This window comes from Xenia sp. Carnegie-2017, unplaced genomic scaffold (genome assembly GCF_021976095.1).
Source record: "Xenia sp. Carnegie-2017 unplaced genomic scaffold, XeniaSp_v1 HiC_scaffold_58, whole genome shotgun sequence".
NCBI lineage: Eukaryota > Metazoa > Cnidaria > Anthozoa > Malacalcyonacea > Xeniidae > Xenia > Xenia sp. Carnegie-2017.
In genome coordinates, this window is record NW_025813524.1 from 120,381 (window position 1) to 142,626 (window position 22,246).

At 34.9% G+C, this 22,246-nt stretch overlaps 1 protein-coding gene across 1 annotated transcript; it reads right to left on the reverse strand.

Annotated features, from left to right (window-relative positions):
* Positions 1 to 19,986: 19,986 nt before the first annotated feature.
* LOC124456622 lies at positions 19,987 to 21,928 on the reverse strand. The gene is made up of 4 exons (XM_047007019.1): positions 21,565 to 21,928; positions 21,048 to 21,138; positions 20,069 to 20,242; positions 19,987 to 20,018 (listed from the first exon to the last, which is right to left on the reverse strand). Exons 1-4 carry the CDS (start codon positions 21,898 to 21,900, stop codon positions 19,987 to 19,989), a joined length of 633 nt encoding a protein of 210 aa, XP_046862975.1. The 5' UTR covers positions 21,901 to 21,928.
* Between the last annotated feature and the right edge of the window lie 318 nt (positions 21,929 to 22,246).

Genomic DNA, 22,246 nt, shown 5'->3' on the forward strand with positions numbered 1-22,246 from the left:
TATAATAAAAAATTCTTGTTTTTGTATTTTATTGAGGGTAGTATCAGGTTGTACCAGACACGGTTCTTAAAGATGCTCGCTTAATTGATGGGATGGTTGTTGGTGTTAATAAATCAGTTCTACATATCGGACAGTTAGAAAATCCATGTAATAATAATTGTGTCAAACAATCAAAATGTATTTTGTGACCGCATTTTAACATTCCGATTCCAGTTAATGTATCTTCCAAACATATCATACATTGAACATGTTCGTTCTTGCATATATGATATTGATTTTCTCCTTTTTCCTTTTCAAAACACGATCCACAAGCATCACAATGAAATGATCTATGTAATTTAACTCTACAAACACCACATTTTACACAATGATAAGGATCTTTCGAATAATCATCGTAAACCTTACATTTGACACAAAAATAGTCAGCCAACTTTTTCTTACACTTGATACAATATTGTTGAATTCCTTGCTCAAAACCACAATAATTACACATTATCCAGGAAATATCTTTTGGATTGACTTTTTTATTGCAAAAATTATCTTTATTATGACAATGATGACATGGGTAAAATCTTTCACAACATTTAAAATAAAAAGAACAATTTTTTTTAGAGTGTATACAATTTGTAAACATACATTGATACTTCTGTATCCGAGACATTTTTCCATCAATCTGTTTTTACATGGAAGGGTAAGTTATATATATACACACATCTTCACCTATTCAGCTATATAGGAAATTATTTTTTCAACATTACTGTTCATAAGTACTTTCATTTGTTCAAAATGTTGATGATTATCATCATTTTCATCCAAATATTTTTTTAATACTTTAATAAATGCTTCAATAAGTGATTTTTGTTCCAAGATATATTTCTTTTCAGTTGCATCAAAAATCATTCTTAAATTATCTTCTTGACATTCATCAATAACATCAAAAACTCTGCACTGCTTTTTCCAACTCGAAATGACATCTGAAGATAGAAACACTTTATTCGAAATAAAACCATCATCAGTTAAGAATACTATAGTTCTACTTCGCCAATCTGCCATTATCACCAGCAAGAAATGATACTAAACATCTAACACTCAAATGTCAATCAGACTTCGTCTTCTTAAATATATCTTCTACATCATCTAGAAAAACTAAGCGATCTGGTTGTCGCTTGATGACTGCGGTGATATATATAATACTTTATCCATATTAAATTTGCATTTGAAGACCGCAACCATTTTTCCGAAATTTCAGCAATTAATACAATAATTCTGTACACGACAGTCATAATACCAGTAAGAAATTATATTATGCAATATCTGGTACTTTTACCCTCTTATATATATATATATCATATAGTTACTATTACAATTTTTCAATAATATTTTTATAAAATACTTTAATTAAATCCAATTGTGTAATGTGCTTATAAAATTCTTTTTTATCATGATAATAAAAGTAGTCTTCCAATTTTTCTATAAATATGTCAATACTATCTTTTTCACTGATTATCATCCCTTCATCGCATAATTTGAAATTAAATTTTCTTCCATCTTCAATTTCTTTGTTAAAAATAATCATCCCACCACCATCAATGAATTTAGATATACATTCTGATTTCATAATAATTTGACTTAAATCTTTTTCTTCATCAAAATCTTCATCGCGCTCAAATATAAAAGTAATACTTTGATTTGAAGATTTCGCCATTATCAATTAGACAGCAAAACATTCAAATGAAAAATAAATCTTTTATTGAAAATTTTACATTAAAAGAGTGATAAAAAGGGTAAGAAATTCGAATTTTTTTAAAAAAGAAAAAAAGAAATATGATGAAAAATTGAGAAATTCGAATTTTTTTATAAAAATAAGAAATATGTTTTTTTACAATAAAAGATAAGAAAGGTTAAATTTTTTTTATTTATTTACTAAAAAAGTGTAATATATAAATCCTTAATATCAATGTAGGGAAGATAACCACATTGGTATTGATTAAAGAAAGATGGAAAAAAATGATGTGAATAACCCTTCCAAAAATTATGGTGGATTTGGAAATATTTCATATGGAAAACCGTCAACATTTCGTGAATTTAACAAATTTAATTCACACCATATTTCTCCTTTAAAAAGATGTAAGCAATCAATATGTACAAAATGTATCTATTGTGAAATTGAATCTTCTGTAGAATCAAAAGTTTTTTCTGAATTTAACAAAATAATACCACTAATAAATGGAGAAATAAAAAAAATTGAAGAAAAACTTACAGAGAAAATTGATGAATTTATAAATCATCTAAGAATGGAATTTGAGTTTAATATAAAAGAAATGTATGAAAAAGTAGAAAAAGATATAAAGTAAGAAAAAAAGACAAAAAAAGATTTTTTATTAATTCAAAATAAAATTATTTGTGTAAAAATGTTTGTACTTATAAAAAAAGAAAAATAAAAAAACCCATAAAAGGAAGCATTACAATGATTGGTTACTAGTAATCATTGTGAGGCTTGCTTTCATGGTATTATTTACATGATGCCAAAGAAACTTATATATACATCAAGACGCGAAGATGAATATATTGCTATTTGCAATCGATTGAAGACGTATTTTGACTTTACGTCATTATATCCCATATGTTCAAAGAAACTGATAAATACGTCAAGACAAAATACAAGAGAAAATACTAAACCACACAATGTGTGACATACCATCTTCTACAAATTCTTTTACTTGCGTTTGTGTACAAAAAGAAGATTGGATTAATTGGTTTTGGGACATTTATAATGGTGAAAAGACTGAGTCATTTTTACGATTCTTTCTTGTGGATTATGCGATAAAGCGAGACAATTTGTATCATCAGTAAATCGGACTTTGGAAAAATTTAAAATGTGTAACATACGTGCTGGATCGAGTTTTTATCAATGTCTTTGTTTACAAATAAAAGATTGGCTTAATTGGTTTTGGGATGAAGAATTTGGTGAAAAGGTTGATTCATTTTGTCGTTTCTTTAATGTGTATGAAGCATTGAAGCGTGACAATTTGTATCATCAATAAATTGGACTTTGGACATTCCATAATATAATTTTTAAAAGATTGGACTTTGGACTTTCATCAATGTAATTATTTTATATCGTATTTGAAATATATATCTTTTTTATGAAATCTACTTGTTTATATATTTTATATTACTCTTATCCACTATTACTTTTATCCTCTATCTACTTGTTTATATATTTTATATTACTCTTATCCACTATTCTAATATATATATGTATATTATCACAGGCTCACCCTTCTCTATTTTTTTGTTTACAACCGCTGACTGCCTCAAAAACGATCCCCCCGGTTTTTTTTTATTATAAGATTTATTATGACTATTTTTAGACATAATACATTTTATAATAAAAAAACTTGAGCCTGCGATGATATATATATATATATATTAGTTAACTACTATTTTTTTATATTGGCTTTCTTCATTTACTAATCACCATAAGTCGTTCTTGTTATGGTGAAAGTAAAAGTTCTCAATCGTTTTTTTACCAGAAGGAGCTCGAAGAATGAAAACCTATGTAACTCGGACAACCAAAGATAAGCCGGTGTTTTAAATTCAAATTTTCCTGTATTGTCACAAGATTACACGCATGCGTGACAAAAAAGCCTGGAACCAGTCTAAATATTTCTTGGATTGCTTCACGCGCGAGTTTTGCTAACGACTTATACGAAATAATATAAAATTCACTTACATATTATAAATACATATATTGCCATCGCTACATGTGACATTACATACACTAAGTTTCACTGTGCTACTCAGCCACTATTTTAAATACACAATTATAACCAAACTCTGTTTTCGAGCAGATCGAGTTAATGTAAATTATGACCAGCGCTTTCCTACATTAGAATCTCTATTGCCTACGTCTGAAAAAATTAGCTCTACATCTGTTACTAGTCAAATGCTTTCTTTTGTAGTTTACTACATCAGCATTTGATGACAAAAACATGAGATTAGGAATTGATGATTCATTCATGTAATCTTTTCTCTGTTAATATTTTGACCGAACTCTTAATTCAAAACTTGACACTACATTAACTTTAGAAGTGGTACTTTTAGATATTGAGATGGTTCACTGTCCTTGTATGCATTGAGAGAAAAAAACGAATAAAATGGACACAAGCCTCCAAAAACATTCAAATCATTATGAAAAGTGATTGCCTATACTGAATATGTATTTCGTAAGTCAGAAAAGTACTATGCCTTTTAAAACATAACGTTGACCAAAAATTCCACAACATTTACGGATTAATGAAACAATTGATCTTTCAAACACTTCAGTCAAACAATTTCCATATCATAATATAATTAATACATCAACTGCAGAAAAACTTCAATGTCTCAATGCAAGAACACAAGTAAAAAGAGTCACTTTTCAACAGGAAGAAGGAATTTTCTTTACGACTGCATATTAACCTGGGTTAATTTCTTTGATCACAAGTTTCACGACACCAATTGCACCTTAATTCTGAAAAGATAATCTTCTGGTGGAAATAAAACAGTCTGAACAATTTCTTCAAATCCACTGGTAAATGCTCAAATACCGATAACATAGATTTTCACACCGTCATCTCTCAGTTTCTTCGCATTTGGTACTGTTTTGCTTTTATCTACGTTTGACTGTCCATCTGTCAGATAGAACACCATTTGACGTGCACCGCGACGGCTTTCTAAACAAATTAGACAAAAATGAAGTGAATGCATTTGTTTGATAGTTTGAGAGATAGATGTTCTACGCAAATTATAGAAGAAAATGTTGTTATTTACTTAATATTAGTATTGCCTTTTTTAAAATACTGATGCTAGATAAACCAGTTTTAGGAAAAAGCCAATGAATCAGAAATCGCACAATGATCTCCATATTTCAAAGATCTTAGACGAATTCAAAGTCATTCCTCTTTTAATGAAACTATAGTTGGCAAAGTCCCCACAAATCTGCAGCCTTTTCATTGTTATTACTCTTACGCTAATTATTAAAGAAGTAAAATCTAAAAAAGCGCTTTTCTGGAATTTTCAATTAGTAACGTACAAGTTCAGAATAAGGTATTTATTTAGATTTATGTAACTATCAAAATCTTAAATTTCAGCTTTTAACTAGCATGAAAGAAATAGAGAAATATTTTTAAGCAGCGTTTTGTTGATAAACCAGTTAGTAATGACTATTATAATTTTTCAACTTCATTGTTTATGTAAATCTTTTTTGTCGTCTCACCTTTCGTAGAATCATCAAATAAAATTTTTGCTTTTGTTAAGCCGTCAACAGTGTTTGTCAGCCCTCTTTCATAGCTGAATAAATCAGATTTTGTGGCAGCTTGTGAAGCAGGAAAGGAATTGAACAAAAATTCTTGCGTAATTGGAGTACTGAACACCAGCCCAGTTACAATCGTAGTGGGAAGGTAATTTTATATTCATCATATTTTTCATTGCCTGTTTTCCCTTCTTGTACTCACAATCTCCAATGGAACCAGATGAATCCATTACAACAGCAGTGTCTTGAAGATAAAATCTTCGTTTATTCAGGACAGAAGATGGCAGACGAAAGAATTTCTTTACAATTTTATCTGCTGTCACATTTATTGGAGGAAGTTGTTTGAATTCTGAAATTTAATAGTTGAATAGCGCAGTTTCCCACTGTACTGAAAACCGTTTAAATTCTATGGCGTTATTTATGATTGAGGTAACCCTGACAGAAACCTCCGGACAGTCACGACAGGCCAGGCCCACAGAAGTGTGGACACGCCCTGCTGCATGACAAGGTTTACCCAGCTATGAATTAGATAGTCCCCAGCCATGGGTAAATGGTGTTCGGCGTAACGGGAAAAACGCCAGCAAAGGGCGCTCACGGATTAACTGTGTCGACGGCCTCTCCCTTCAACCGCTTAGTTTCATAGTCGTCGCGATCATTTGTGCCACTGAAGATGGAACCGCGTGTCCTAGTCAATAGAACATGGCCTGCACAACCATGCTCTTCTCACTGTGCATGCAGTCTGCAAACAAAAGTCCATCAATACGGATGACAGTTGCAGACAGCCACCGTCGATTCGACGGGCAGCATCTCTCTATTTATGATCATGGCAAAAAGTTGAATATATTCTATCCAAAAGTAACCAGCTGGTACACTACAACAGTATATTTAGCACAAGACAATTTCATAACTTTAACTTGCTGTCATAAAACTGCTTATTACTGATCGGAGGTAATGTGGGATTCGGTGTAGTGGCTCTAATCCAAAACGGTAGTGTACTCTCCATTAATGTTATTCCACATACAAATGCAAAAACTATCATGGAAAGTGTGGTTGCCAAATTAATGTTAGGACTTGAATGTTGAATTGATATCTCCTAATGATATAAATAAACTTCAAATATTTAATGATTTTCTTCGGCCTCATTCTGGTGCAAAAACCTTCACAAAGTACTTGTTTTAAGTTCATGTTAAAAATCTTTAACTTTGAAGCCTAGTTATCACTGCAACATAAGCACAAGCAAGAAACCAAAGCAAAGCATATGCTCCAGAGGTTAGAGGAAGTAAACGAAAAGGGATTTTCTTAATAATATACTTTTGTTTCACCTTAAATACGCTAATGTCAGGATCCAGTACTTATGCTTACGCTTATATGTTGATGATTGTGTTGGCCGCCTCATTGCATTCTTTTTATCTTCTTTTGTTTTTGCTTGTCCTTATGCTTATATCCCAAGTGAATACCATGCTTAAAAGTTCACTTTTAAACAAAAATTAGCATTTCATACTGAGCTACCTTTAAATCTACTCTTTAGTTACAAGTGTTCACTGTGACATTCATTAGTTATACGTTCCAGATGTGAGAAAAATGAACAAAAACATTTTTTTCAATTTGCGTGTTATAAAAACAATAAGTATGTGGTATTTTATTAATAGTGAGCACTAAAACTTGAGCTTTTTACTAACAAACTCAAGCAATCAAAGAATAAAAAACTTAAGCATAAAAATGTGTAAGCCATTTTCTCAAGGAAGAGTATACTTAATGCCAAATAAAATGTCACACAAGCAATTTATTATTACAGGATGTTAAGAAACTCATATAAGAAAAATAGTTTGAATCTTATTTTATGGTCACCTTGGTTACCTTTCTCTGCTGTGTCCTGGTCGGGTAGTGGGTCTTTGCCGGAGACCCAGTTCTATCAGACTTCTCCAGGCTGCTCTGTTCTGGGTATCCTCTTCTTTGACACCACATAGCTGCATGTCTTTCCTGATGGTATCCTTCCACCGATGCTTCGGGCGTCCTCGTTTCCGTCTCCCCTCCACTTGCATCTCATAAACTCTCCGAATGTCTACATCTTCTTCACGCCGGCACGCATGTCCGAACCACTGCAGTCTTTTTCTTCTCATCGATTTCAGTATACTCATGACATTCGATTCTTCCCTTATGCTTTCATTTGTTCTGTGCTCCTCCAGGCTGACTCCAAGACAATAGCGTATCATTCTCATCTCGCATACACTGATCTTCTCTGCTAGGTAGTCTGTAACAGGCCATGTTTCATTCCCATACAGAAGCAATGGGCGTATCACCGTTTTGTAGATGAGGATCTTCAGTTTCTTAGGCGTCTTCTTATCACAGAGCCCTCCCGTTAACTCCCTCCATTTATTCCATGCCCGGCTAATCCGTAGTTCAACCTCAGTCTTGCAACCGCCATCCTGATGGATGGTGGTCCCGAGGTACTTAAATGTCTCGCACTTTGGTATATCTGTATTTCCGGGTACAGCATAGTCTCTTAGCTTGATGTTTCCTATGCAGCCACTCGGTGGGAGGTACTCCGTTTTGGCTCTACTAACTTTCAAGCCTACATCTTCTAATATTCTTCTCCAATCTTCAAGTCTTCCTTCCAGATGTTCTCTCTTCTCATCACACAAGACCAAATCATCTGCAAACTGCATACTCCAAGGTGTGTCCTCTGTCGTGTCATCCGAGATTACATCCATAATGATAATAAAGCCGACTCTTGATGTAAACCGACCTCTACTTGAATTTTCTTAGTCCCACCAACGTTCGTTGCGACACTAGTGGTAGAGCGCTTATACATATCTTTAAAGGTTGCAATATAGGCCTCCGGGACTTGACGCTTCCTTAGACAGTACCATAGTAGCTCCCTCGGGATTGTATAATATGCCTTTTCAAGGTCCACGAAAACCATATGTTGCTCTTTGTTGAATTCTCTATACTTCTCTTGCAGCATCCGCAAACAGAACATCGGCTCAGTGGTTGATTTTTCGCGTTAGAATCCATATTGGTTGTCCTTTATCTTCACTATTTCTCTCAGTCTCGCCTCTATCACTCTCTCAAATAATTTCAGTGAGTGGCAGAGGAGTTTAATGCCTCAATAGTTTCCACAGCTTAGGGGATCACCTTTCTGTTTGTAAAGGGGCACTATTCTGCTTGTTCTCCATTCTTCTGGTATTCCTGTCCTCATTATTTCTCTGCAGCATGATGTCATCCACTCTGTTCCTGTGTTTCCCAATTTCTTCACTTGTTCGATGGGGAGCTCCTCCGGTCCTCTTGCTTTATTGTTCTTCATCTTCTTGAGTTGTTTTCTCACTTCATCTTCCGTAATCTCTGGTACTGGCCCTTGGACTGGTTCAAGATGGTCCAGTTCTTTCCTGTTGTTCTTCGTGTTCAAAAGTCTATCAAAATATTCCCTCCATCGCTCTTTGATTTTCTCATCTTCGCTCACGATCTTTCCCTGCTCATCCTTGACAAAAGTGATCTTGTCAATGTCCTTTGCTCTTCTCTGTCGAGTTTTAGCTAACTTGTAGATTCTTTTCGGTCCGTTTTGCTCCAGATCTTTGTATAGTTGTTCCTGACCTTTCCCTCTAACAATCGCACACTTTTCTTTAATGATCTTGTTCATTTCTCTGAGAGTCTCCCTGTCTTCCTCCAAACCAGATCTCTTTCATCTCTTAAAAGCTTTTTTCTTGTTCTTCACAGCCTCTTGTACTTCTTCATTCCACCACCAGGATTCTTTTTCTATGTATTTCCCACCTCAACTAACTTCCAGTGTCTCCTTTGCTGCTTCTAGTATATTGGGGTATGTTTCATTCCATTTCCACTCTCCCACCATGCTTTGTTCCATTAGCATTTCTGTGATCTTACTTTCCAGCTCATCTCCTTCCTCATTATGTAGTTTCCCCCAGTTGATCTTCTTCGGTCTCTCTCTTCTTATTCTTCTCCTCTTCTTGATCTTATAATCCATCACAACGAGTCTATGCTGCAGTGCAATTTCCTCACCAGGGATAACCTTACAATTTTTAACATCGCCTAGGTCATATCTCCCTATCATGATGAAATCTATCACGGTCTGGCTAAGGCCACTTTTGTACGTGTAGGTGTTTCCATCCCTCTGTGTGAAGAATGTGTTTACCACTGCGAGGTCCTTGCTCCTTGCAAAGTCTAAGATCTTATCTCCTTCTTCATTTCTTCTTCCGATTGAATTTCCTCCATGCCATCTCTCAAATCCCTCTACTCTCTCTCTTCCGATGTGCCCATTGAGATCTCCTGCAACAATCAGCTGTTCTGTTTCCTTCACATTGGTGGTCACTTCTTCAAGTTGGTTCCAAAATCTCTGCTTCTCGTCTTCTTCACAGCCTCGCTGAGGTGCATAGGCAGTCACGATGTTGAACGTCTTGTCAGGTGTTACCAGTTTCATAGTTATGATTCTATTGGACTTTCTCTGGGTCTCTATCACTTTATCTTGCCATTCCTCACTCAGGCATATAGCCACTCCATTCTTTGGCTTTCCCCCTCCGCTGTAGTACAGCTTGGCATCTACTGCACGTTTTGTTCACTTGTATACTTGAGAAAAGACGTATTTTAAAATATTTCGGGGCAATTAACATCTTTTCGTGTAAATGGTGAAAGAGATATAAAATAACAAATTAAACGAACTATTAATTATTCGTTTAGTGCTGCCTTTATTTGGAAAAATTTCATTTACATGATATGTTTTAAACATAAGCAGTTTTCCAGTTGCAAAGGGTGGAACACATAATTCTATACATTCAAAAAAATACCACACCCAGCCAATTTCAAAAAATCCCACTTAGTATGTTTTTAGTCAAATTACAAGGCTCGTACCAAAAAACTTCATTACAGATGTTGCGGAAGCAATATAATGCCAAAATACATCATGTTGCTCAAATGATTATAATATTGTCAGAATTTTTGAACATGTCCTGGTGATTGAGTAATTGATGTCTTTAACAAATTAAAGATATCTTGTTAACCATGGAAAACGGAGACTTTTAAACTAACTTTAATTTAGGTTGAACACTTATTAAAAATTTTAAACTAATGCTGCTCAAAAACTCTAAAAGGAGCTGTTTGTTGATTTTATTGCTAAATTTTCAGGAAATTTTAACTACTTAAGATTTATTAAACAAAATTGAAATGTATACATTTAAAGAAAAGATTTCTCTTGTAAAAGGAATGTACACATAGTTCAATAAAATATATTTGATTATAATTTTAAACAAAATTATTTCTTTGTTTCAAATGTAAGATGACTAAATTAACGGTAAGTTCTCTTATAAACTACTGTGTAAGAATCACTTCTCGTCAAATATATCTTCGTGTTATAAAATAAATTTAAATAAAGGGTGAGGTTACGGAAGCAGTGGCGGATTAAGACTACGTCAAATATATCTTCATGTTACAAAATTAAATTTACATAAAGGGTGAGGTTACGAAGCAAAAATTCACAAATTTTGGTAAAAATTTTTTTCCATAAGTCGTTCCTAAACTTGAAATGCAGCTTTTAAACCACTTTCCAAAGCACCTTGTATCCACTTCGAAGTAAAAGAAATTCCTTCGCCAGCAAAATGAACGTTACCTATAGGTCTCCATAAATACCTAATTTTGAAAAAATATATATATACCAATGTTTCTTTTTAAATTGTAAATTGTTATTTTAGGAAAATAAAGGTTTGAGTAAAATTGAAGAAGTAACATAGATAACGTAAATTATCCATAAAATGTTATAAGTTGTATTTGACATTATTTCTAAGTATATAAAAACAATTTACAGAGATTTTGAAAAAACATTGAAAATATGCGACGAGCATTTTCAGTATTATCTTAGAAAAAATAATCTGTTTCATCCTGTCACTTCAATTAAAGAATTATGTTACCCCAAATCATGCACACATTATATTTTTGTCTTGAGAAGCTTTCATTCCTCCATACGCTCCTTAATAAGATGGCTGGTTATACCAAGCATGAACAACAATACACGTTGTCACCATGTCTTCTATGAATGCCGGATGGATTTCTGCGAGTTGTTTCGTCACCTTTTGTTTCACTTGCTCTTCTTTCATAGATCCAAAAAGCAGAGCTTCATTTTTCCATGTGTAGATCAAAACAAGTCCTTCTTTTGTGTTGGGATCTTCCGGAGTGACAAAATGAATCTGGCCTATGGGAAGGTTTGTCTTAGAAAAACCACCTTTGATTCATTCATTTTCCCAGAATCTCTGTTTGGTCTGAATATAACTTTTGTTGATTGCACAATAGAAACATCTTCCTTAGCTTCAACACATTTTCTCGTCGCCAACTGGGATCCATCATTATGAAGCTTTGGTTTGAAACTTATTTGACGCAAAGTATTTATTGGGGTGGCAACAATTACTGCCTAAACAAAAATCAAACAGTTTTCAAAGGTTTTGCTTAGCTTCTATTCTTAAAAACCAGGAAAGTGCACTCTCTTAGGTGTATATAAAACGATATATGTAAGTTTTAAAGACTATCAATATCAATGAAAGCGAAAATCATTGGGTTAAAAATTCCTTTGAAAATTGTCCTGGTGATTGACAAGTATAATCAGTTCTAAAAATTGCTGAAAACTACAATCAGTAAGATAGCTATATTGTAAATGACACAATACGTTTGGGGAGACTTCTCATTAGGTGGCAACCGACAGTTACGATTTTATCTTGCCAAGTGCTAAATTTTAGGTCGGTATAGTGTCACGTTACGTCAAATATATTCTTCAGGTATGAAAATTCAGTTCTTAGTACAACATCAAAGCAAACTTTTGGTAAAGCAAACTACTTTTGGTAAAGTTTCAGGAGACTTGCAAGACAGTAGGATTTCAGAAAACAGGCACTTAAAGATGTCCCGATGGAGACGACCTACAGACCCCGCTAAATCCCAGAGAAGACCGGGTTCGCGTTGAAATTATGTTCTAAAAGCTAATGCATGTGCGATGAATTAAGCTATACGCAACACTGAACTCTTTTTTTGTTTGTTGCGTGATTTTTAAGCAATGTGTGCCAATGCGCTCAACATGTCGAGCTTTAAAATCCTGGGATAACATGCAGTTCAGTGACCAGCTAAAAATTTTTCCTCCCGAGCCATTATTCAGCATATGCACTTCACAGTGCGCATGTTCTAAAATAGTAAAGAATGCTGCTCAAACGCACTGAACGATGTTGAGATACGCTTCGGGGTTCAAAGAGCTATAGAGTTAATTTAAAAGCTGTAAACTAAAGTACTAATGATTTTTCCTAAGACCACAAACAATTAGCCAAAGCAGTGTAGAAACCCTGTAGAACTGGACGGATAATGTAATTCCATAGGATGCGAACAAAAAGCAAAGGCAGACTGCCCTCAGACCAGTAGTAAGAATATCGAAAAGCAAATTTTTGTCACAATTGAGGCCTTATAACTATTATATACAAAGTAGGAAAAATTGTAGCTATTTGAAAAGAAAAATTGCACAGAAACCAGCCATACATTTTTGAAAAAAGTGAAAAAGACCAACAAAATAGAAGTATCATCTATCCTTAAACTATTTATACCCGATGTTCAATTTACTAATCTCTCGTACCTTCGCATTATACACACTTGGCGCACCGCTACTTGAATAACACGACACCTCAACGAGATCTTTCAGAGGATACTCATCTTGATACCAGTAATTCATTTCGAAAACATGTTTCTTGTATTCTATGTCATCCGTACTCAATCCTTCATCGTTGAAAAACGCTTTCGGCAAACTATGCATCCTCCCTTTCAAGCAATACATTTCACGAGTACACCATTTTCCCAGTTAAAAATTAAGATAGGATACCAGTGACTGATCAAGCTGCTCCGTATAGCAAAATACAGAATAACCACGAACAGCATCTTTTGACCATGGCAAAAGATTTCCAAGTATAACGAAATCCAAGTCTGCTTGATCTTCAACAGGTACTTTAGCTTTGATTACATCGATATTACTTTCAAGAAAGCTATCCAACGTAAACTGACTCCAGATTTTAATCCAACGTCCCCATGCATTGACTTGATCATGAACACTTTATGATTTTGACAACCAAGTGTAAAGCTGGTCTGTAACAGCACCGATTGTTTCATTATAATATTTTTCTGCAAAAAAATGGAGCAAGTTTACTAAGCCTTTAGCTAATAAACGAGGGCGAGGTCTTTACGGAGAATTATCCGACCGAGGTCTTTATGCACAGACCGAACCCGTAGGGCGAGGTTTGTACAAAAAGACAGAGGTCTGATATTTCTAAGTAATGACCGAGAAAGCAAGGTTATTAAAAAGTTTATTATATGGCATTATTTGACCTGACACGAAGTTGCTTTCTTCCTCGTCTTTGCTATTTTGTACGGGTTGACTTTCACTTTCCTTGTTTGTGTCAGTAAAAAAGGAATCGCTTCAATTTGTATCGTCTGGACAGTTGAATTGTTTTCCGTGTGTTTTCCTTCGACTCACATTCGCAAATGGTTTTGCTTCGTTTTTGCTGTTTGCTTTACAAAGTTCGTTTACATTTGATTGCAAAATTACGCATTTTGGAACGTGGCCCATTACGTAAAATAATGGACTGGCAAAATGTTTCTGAGCGAAACAAAGCGCGCCATTTCCAATATCCAAAATATGGTCTTTAACGTATTATTCATACCATCTTTCTAGTTTGGCCAAATGTTGTCAAAATGCTTCTCAGCCCAAACTGCAATGTGAAAACAGGCCGAACGTCAAGTGGTTAATTTATTATCCGACAATGATTTTTGGTCACCTAACTCTCCTTTCTTTGCAAAACCTGTCGACAATACCTACACAATTTATCGAAATTGATCTTCTATATTACAAACTTCATATTTAAAGAACTTTTGCGCCATGCATGCAATGTATTTAATTGTTGCAATAATTCATTTGTTTTATATGCTTCACCTTCAGATTTCTCGTGAAACCCATGTAACCAAAAATGCTGTCTGTCTGATTGATCATTAGCAACACCGGGAAATAGCATAGCCCCACTAAAAAAAGAACAGTTCATTTTTAAAACTGTAAGATTCGATGCTACAATTTTTCTTAATGTTCTGAGAAGATTCATCAGCTAGAATATCAAAGTTTTTTAATTTTAAAGTTTTTAATGGTTAACATATTTTGGCATATGTGTAGGTTGCGTAACTTGCTCAAAGTACCATTTATAAACAAAGAAGAATAAACTTCAAAAAAGAAATAAACTTAAAACATGTTAGTTTCGTTTACTTCAAAAATTTTGAGAGCTGCAAGGCTAAGGCAAATTGTCGTCAGAGAACTTGTTGGAAAATCACTGAATCGCATCAGAAAAATGACTGCGGCCTTCGAAGAAAAAAATTACGACTTCGTGGCCTCTTATGTTGTGTGTATTTTAACCTAAAGTTATTAAATTTGGAAAATATTTATTCATTATAATTTTTGCATATATGAAAGTTGTGTTTGGTTTGATTTCTACTTGAAGGTGTTTTGACTTCAAAATTTATCCAAGAATAAGTTGCAATGCACATTCTGTTGCTCTACATTTGCTGCCCTGAAATGTTTTATTAAACACGTTATTCTTTTATGAAAGCTGCAAATTTTATAACAAATGTTGTACTGTAGAAGTGGGATAAAGGAGGGCAATTGGTGGAGTGGAGAGGCGGGGGGGGGAGATAACAAAGCCCCCTTATACAAGATCTGGGAGTTAAGCCCCCTTCTGCTTTCGAAAATGGATAATTTAATACGAGCATGATTGACGAAAACTCGATGTATTTTCAAGAAGTACAATTAAAATTATTAAAATCACGTTCTTCATAGAGCGATAACTCTTCTTGTCTAAATATTTCACATGTACATAACAGCATTCATTTATGCTGTTTATTTTTCAAATAGAATAACTTAGATTAAAACTTACACGAAGAACTTCTGATAGCTGCATTGAGTTGCATGGGCGCAGAAAACCAACAAATATTTACTGAGATCTGGTGTTTTATTCTCATTTATGTGTCGATGCTGTTCCTCATCGTGTGTGGGTCAAACCACACGTCATTTGCACATTGAAATATCGGAAATCTTGGGAATCTCTCCATTAACAGGGAAAACTTCCTCTTGTCCACCACCGTCCGCAATTCTTTCCTATATCTCACTCTGCCGATTCTAATGACTTCTCAATTCTCTCTTTTTCCTCCGACAATTATGACCTTATGATTCATGAAAGCCTTCTCATATCTAAGCTTAAGGCGTCTCTTAACACCCAAGGTAACTTAATCCCCCTTCACCTTCTTTAATATACTCCCCTTTTCATTTTATTCCGTCAACCAAACTTTCTACTCTCCTCATATGTAATTTAACACCTTGCAAACATATGCTTACATTTAAAGCCTCATGCAAAAATTTCTATGATTTAATCTTAAGATGTCTTAACATTGGCGTCAATCCTGTGTTAATTGGGGGGAGGGGATATTCATATATTCTGCTATGCCTGGCTAATTCCTTTTCAAAATAATATCAGTTTCAAAAGAAGTCAGCCTGGCATAACAGAATATATGAATATGGTCCTCATGCAATTATCCATGGATTGACGCCAATGTGTCTTAACATGTTTGTGGATGTAGATCGTCCAGGTTGGTATAGTCCTGAGAAGGACTGTTTATGTTTTTGTTGACTGACGTTTTGACAACCTTAGCGGTAATCATCTTCAGAGTCATTTGACTCATTTGATTCTTCAGAGTCATTTGACTCTGAAGATGACTACCGCTAAGGTTGCTGAAACGTCAGTCAACAACAACAAAAACAGTCCTTCTCAGGACTATACCAACCTGGACGAAATACATTTACAAACATGTAACGATACTCCCAGGTTCAAACCATTTACTTTAATGTGTCTTAAGTTAACGACATTATTAAAAAACCTTCATTTATTATTTCTGATTCACTATCGTGATGGATTTTTTAAAATTCTTAGGTAGAGCTATTATCTTCATAATGAAAATATTGTTAGTTTAATTTGAAAGGTTATCACTACTGTTTTAGAATGATAGTATTCTAGTAGCAGTAGAGTAATAGAATTTAGTATACAACTATACATAATGTTATAAATAATGTTTTCGTTACTTTGTCAAAAATTACAATCATTTATAAATTATAAGCTATTGTAGTAGACTCATTTTCTTAACTTTCAGAGCTCCGTCGCGCATACCGAGATATGAGTGTGTGTAAGTCTATTTCAAACGTATATTAAAATAGCAGTCGTTACTTGTAAGACATGTGAGCTATGATCTGTCATGTATGAGTCATTTCGATGAAACATTGTGAACATATAGGATAATGTCAAACAACGCTCTCGCGTATTTCTTACAATTTCATGGCTTCAGTCTCGTCAAAAGAGCAACCTTCCTCTGATCAATTTAGTTCTTCAGAACTTTTTATAACCTTTCTTTCACTTGAAATAATTTACAGCAGTAAATGATGAATTTCCAATCTTGTCATTTTGCAGGTTGATTCTGGCATACTGCAGCTATATATTATCAGCAGCTGATGTGGGGTAGGTCAAAACATATCAAAGAAGCTCATTTCAAACTTATAAGTCTTTTTTAGCAAAGATGTTGGTTGGAAATCTGTGAAGAATATTTAATACATCAAAACTTCCAACAAGATATGCTCAAAGTATTTGAAAATGGAATGTGTGTTCAGTTATGCATTCTGACAATCGCAAGATCTGACTGTGTTTACTATATAGTGACAGCTGTGACAATGTTTATATGCTTCCAAATGACAAAATAAAAGTTCCAGCAAATATTGCATTTCTTGAGTTGAAATTTAGTTATATTGGTGATCTGATACAAAAGTTATTCACTGTTATTCTGAGATTCAGATTCAGACATTCAAATATATCACTGTTATTCGGAGATTCAGCCAAAATGAGCATGAATTGGTTAATAATTAAGTACCCATAGGTTGGTTGCAAGTCAAGATTTCATTTCCTCACCGCATGTTTTTAACTTGTTCCTAAGGGTCAATTAATGTCAATTCTCCAATTAAGATTCAAACTGCCTTTTCTAGTATGAAGTGTGTAAACTATATAATGTGAAAAACATGCTTGATTTCGTCGAGACATATTATTTATACTAACGTCCTTAATCAACTATAATTGATGAAAACTTTGAATTTATTCCCCATTTACGTAACTTTCAATAATATTAATTTCACCAACCTACAGCTCTTGAAAATACGCCACCAAACCGACCAAAAGTTAGTATCATAATGTCAATGTAACAACACCGCCGTTTTTTTGCATTCAATACTTCATGTAACTTCTGCTATTACTACAACATCTCGGAAATTTTCAGCAAAAGGAAAATAGAAAATTCCCGCCGTGGCTCAGGACACGCAACAAAATTTCATTTGTAGGAGGATTAGTTCACGCTCATTTACAGGTTGAAACTTTCCAACATTGTATGTGCTAACTGTATGTATGTGTAACTAAACATGAAAAAAGTGTGAACAATTTGCATCTATATCTATAAGAGTTACTATTTGTTATTTTTCTCTAATTTTTGCGAATAAGTTATGATTCAAGTAAACGCGTTTCGACACTTTTTGCTTTCTATTGTTATATTTTTTAGGTGTTTGATTTAAAAAGTCAACTAAAGGCAAGAAAAAAGAGTTTGGTCTTTTGATGAATTGAAAGGCTCTTTTTAACCTTCTAAGTTCCTTTTCGTTGAATGACAGTGTCATAAAGAAAATTATCCTTCTTGGAATATGCATTTGTATTATTCTTCTCGGAATATACAATATGTAGCATAACTGTCCAATGATTAAATAATCAATGATCATTAACTGAAAAGCCCCAAACATTTGTTTATGATAAAGTAAATAATAGTATGGTGCCTTATGGCTACAGATTTTTTGTCCATTGAAATATAATTGCAGGAATGTAGGATTTCACCGACATATAACGGCCACGATTCCCCAAGCACTAAAGAAATCATAGCTAAAAGTCCTTCGGCAACAACAATTTTAGAAGCATCAATCTGCTTACCATACGCCATATTGGCATAAGTCGCATCACACACTTGCATAAATTGACTTTGATATATTACATTCATGCATACACTTCATTTGTCCTTTACTTACGATTTTGGATGTAAATTTCTGCTGATAAAACTCAAAACAATGTTGGCTTTTTTTTTTAACATCAATGACTTAAATGTCGCTCGCAAGATCGTCTTTGCCAAGCATTTACAATTTATCCATAAATTTTTCACCCTCTTGAAAAAATTCACAAATTGGACAGCAGCATTCATGTCAATATATCAATTTGTAAAAGATTTCCATAAATGCCATCTGATTGTAGTTTAGTTTCTATCATGCTTATAAAACGATCAAACATTCAATTCAGACAGTGAGCTTGACTATGTTAGTTTAGTTGGCTATCAGTCGAAATCCGTCAAACCAATCACAATAAAACAAAAATTCAAATGAACTAATTGTACGATAGCAATTGGACTCCCTTATACGTCCGGCCACCCCTCTTATCAGTCGAGACCATTCCAGATTGTCCACTGATCTGCCATTGACAATGAAATAAGCGTTTTTGGCGTTCATAGACTCTTTTATCCGTCCAACCTGTCAAGCCACCCAGGGGCGGATCTAGGATTTTCCACACGTCAGTCCTAAACCGGCGAACGCCGGAGGTGTTTGCCCGTAAGGGGTCCGAGGGCATCCCCCCTGGAAAATGTTGAAGCCTAGGGTCCCAGAAATGTGATTTCCAGCGTTTTGTAATAGCTTTACAACAAATTTTAAAAGTGAATGAAATCGCAGTTTTTCATTTTTTTCTTACAAAATATTGAGGAAAAACACGCTAAGACCATTTCGCCCAATGTCAGGGCTCTTCAGCATGCCTCGCAAACACATAGTGCAAAGCAACAATGTGATTCAGGACATTGACAGTCTTTGATTTAGCAGCAACGGCGCATTACAGCAACCAGTTGTGCTGTAAGACATTTCTGCAGCAACGGCGCATTAAGCAGCCAGTTGCACTGTCTTACATTTCTGCAGCAACGGCGCATTAAGCAGCCAGTTGTACTGTCTTATATTTCTGCAGCAACGGCGCATTAAGCAGCCAGTTGCACTGTTTTACATTTCTGCAGCAACGGCGCATTAAGCAGCTAGTTACACTGTCTTACATTTCGGCAGCACCGGCGCATTAAGCAGCCAGTTGCACTGTCTTACATTCTGCAGCAACGGCGCATTAAGCAGCCAGTTGTACTGTCTTACATTTCTGCAGCAACGGCGCATTAAGCAGCCAGTTGTACTGTCTTACATTTCTGCAGCAACGGCGCATTAAGCAGCCAGTTGTACTGTCTTATATTTCTGCAGCAACGGCGCATTAAGCAGCCAGTTGCACTGTTTTACATTTCTGCAGCAACGGCGCATTAAGCAGCTAGTTACACTGTCTTACATTTCGGCAGCACCGGCGCATTAAGCAGCCAGTTGCACTGTCTTACATTTTTGCAGCAACGGCGCATTTAGCAGCCAGTTGTGCTGGAAGACATTTCTGCAGCAACGGCGCATTAAGCAGCCAGTTGTACTGTCTTACATTTCTGCAGCAACGGCGCATTAAGCAGCCAGTTGTGTTGTAAGACATTTCTGCAGCAACGGCACATTAAGCAGCCAGTTGCAAAGTCAGTAATATTTCTGCAATAACGTAGCCATAACACATTAAGCAAATTTCAAACGTGTATTACCTTCAGCAAACATATTGATCAGTCTTTCTATGTCAGGAATAATTTCTGGGTGAATTCGCATTAAAGCCAGGCCATTTAAACGTTCCTCTACCATAGTGCTCCTTTGGTAGGTTTTTAGATTCCTCAGTGCTGAAATTGATCTCTCACATTCACATGAGGTGATTGGTAGTGTACCTAAAATGCGAAGAATAACTTTAATATTTTCAAATCCTGGAAATGTTACATGCTTCAGTGTTTTGACGATGTTTTCTGGCAAAGGCCCATTGTGCGTTTCCCAGTATAAACGCCATTGCCTTAATTCAGCATCTAAACCAAGGGGGTTGGGCAAGTCATCATGATAGAATTTTGCAACACTTTTAAACTGTTCTTTCCAATCAATTCCTTTGTCCGACAGAGTCATCATTTTGACAGGAACGATAGATAATCCTCGGTACACATTAACACTATCCAAGTTAAACCTAGTTCTCAAAGATGTTTGAAGATGGTCTAATAAAGGAATAGTGATGGTTAGTTTATAATGTTCTTTGAATGATTGACTGGGGGGATTAGATCGCATAGTTTGTCTTCCAGCAATTCGCTTTTTTGTTTCTTGAACGTTGACCTCTTCAGCAAGTTTTAAAGCCTCTTCATACCAAGTGTTATGATAAAAATTAATGCTTTTCCTCATGTTGGCTACATCATTCTTCAAAGTGGTTATCAAATGAAAACCATCCATAACATCAATAGTTTTTCCCTGCAACAATTGCGTGACTGGAAGAGTAGCATCAAGAATATTTCTTGTAATAACTAGCGCAACAATAAAATGAAATTGAGTAACTAATGAAAGTAACTAGGAAGCATCAGCAGAAACGGAAGGCTTCACCTCACCACTTACATTGTTTATCATGTCCTGAAGAGTGTCGATTAAAGGGATAAACATGTGTTGAAACGTGTCAAGACTGTCAACTCGCTCAACCCATCTGGTTTTACAAAGACTTACCAGTTTTGCCTTCTTGGTCTGAACATCTGACTTTTAACGTGCTCAGCAAAGGGTATGTTGCGTGTCTGTGATATGTTGATAAAATTGGCAGCTTGAGAAACAACAGATAACATGTTATTAATTTCAACGTTAGAAAGAGTGTCACAGACAGACAAATTTAGTCGATGACTGTAACAGTGAGTGTAAAGAGCTTTAGGATTAGTTCTAAAATGTGGGCTGCTAAACCATTTATATGCCCAGAAACAGCCCCTGCACCATCATAACCTTGTCCTCGCAATCCATAATGGGTAAGGCAAATTTCTCTAGAGTTTCTAAAATAAGCTTTAAAGTTGTTGACCACTCAACCCCATTTTCAATGCAGGAAACACATGAACTCTTCTTTAACATTCATTGAAGAGTCAACAAACCGTAGAACAAGGGACAATTGCTCTTTGTGAGAAGAATCAGCAGCTTCATCTGCAATGATAGAATAATATCTATTTTTTTTTATCTCGTTTATAATATCTTCTGATATTACCTGACCAATACAGTTGATGATTTTGTTTTGGCTGGTCTTGGAAATATAACTTTTATTCTTGCCACATTTGAGCAAATGATTTTCCAAAGTTTGATCACCAGCTCTAACTCTAAAATTTAAAGATTCAACAAAATTACCAACATTGCCATTGACTGAATAGCAACCGACCTCTGGGTGAAATTGAGCATCGTCACGATGACCTTGTAATCCAATGCCAAGCCTTCCACAAAAAAGAACTGTATCAACAATTTGTTTAAGAATTTTCCTATTTTGCTCAATTTCAAGTTTTATGTTAGTATCTAAGATATTTTCAATGGGTTGAGCTACACCTGACATTTGAGAGCATATATTATTCAAAGTTGGAGAAGTAGATGCATGTAGTCCCATCTTTTCCCCCTTACAATTTCCAGCATGTCGCCTAAATGTACCTACAGCATCATTCCAATGACGAAAAGGTGAACGAAATAGATTGTTTATTCTCGAACATTTACTTGGGAATTGATGTCCAAAAAGAACACACGATAAGCAGTAAGCACCATCTTCCGTTTGGTGAATAACTCAGCCAGGTAAAATCTTTGAGCCATTCATATTTAAAAGACCCTTTATTGTTCTCACTCAAAGGAGGAAAAGTGTACTTTTCATCAGGTTTAAAAACATTTTTAATAAGCAAACAAATATCAGA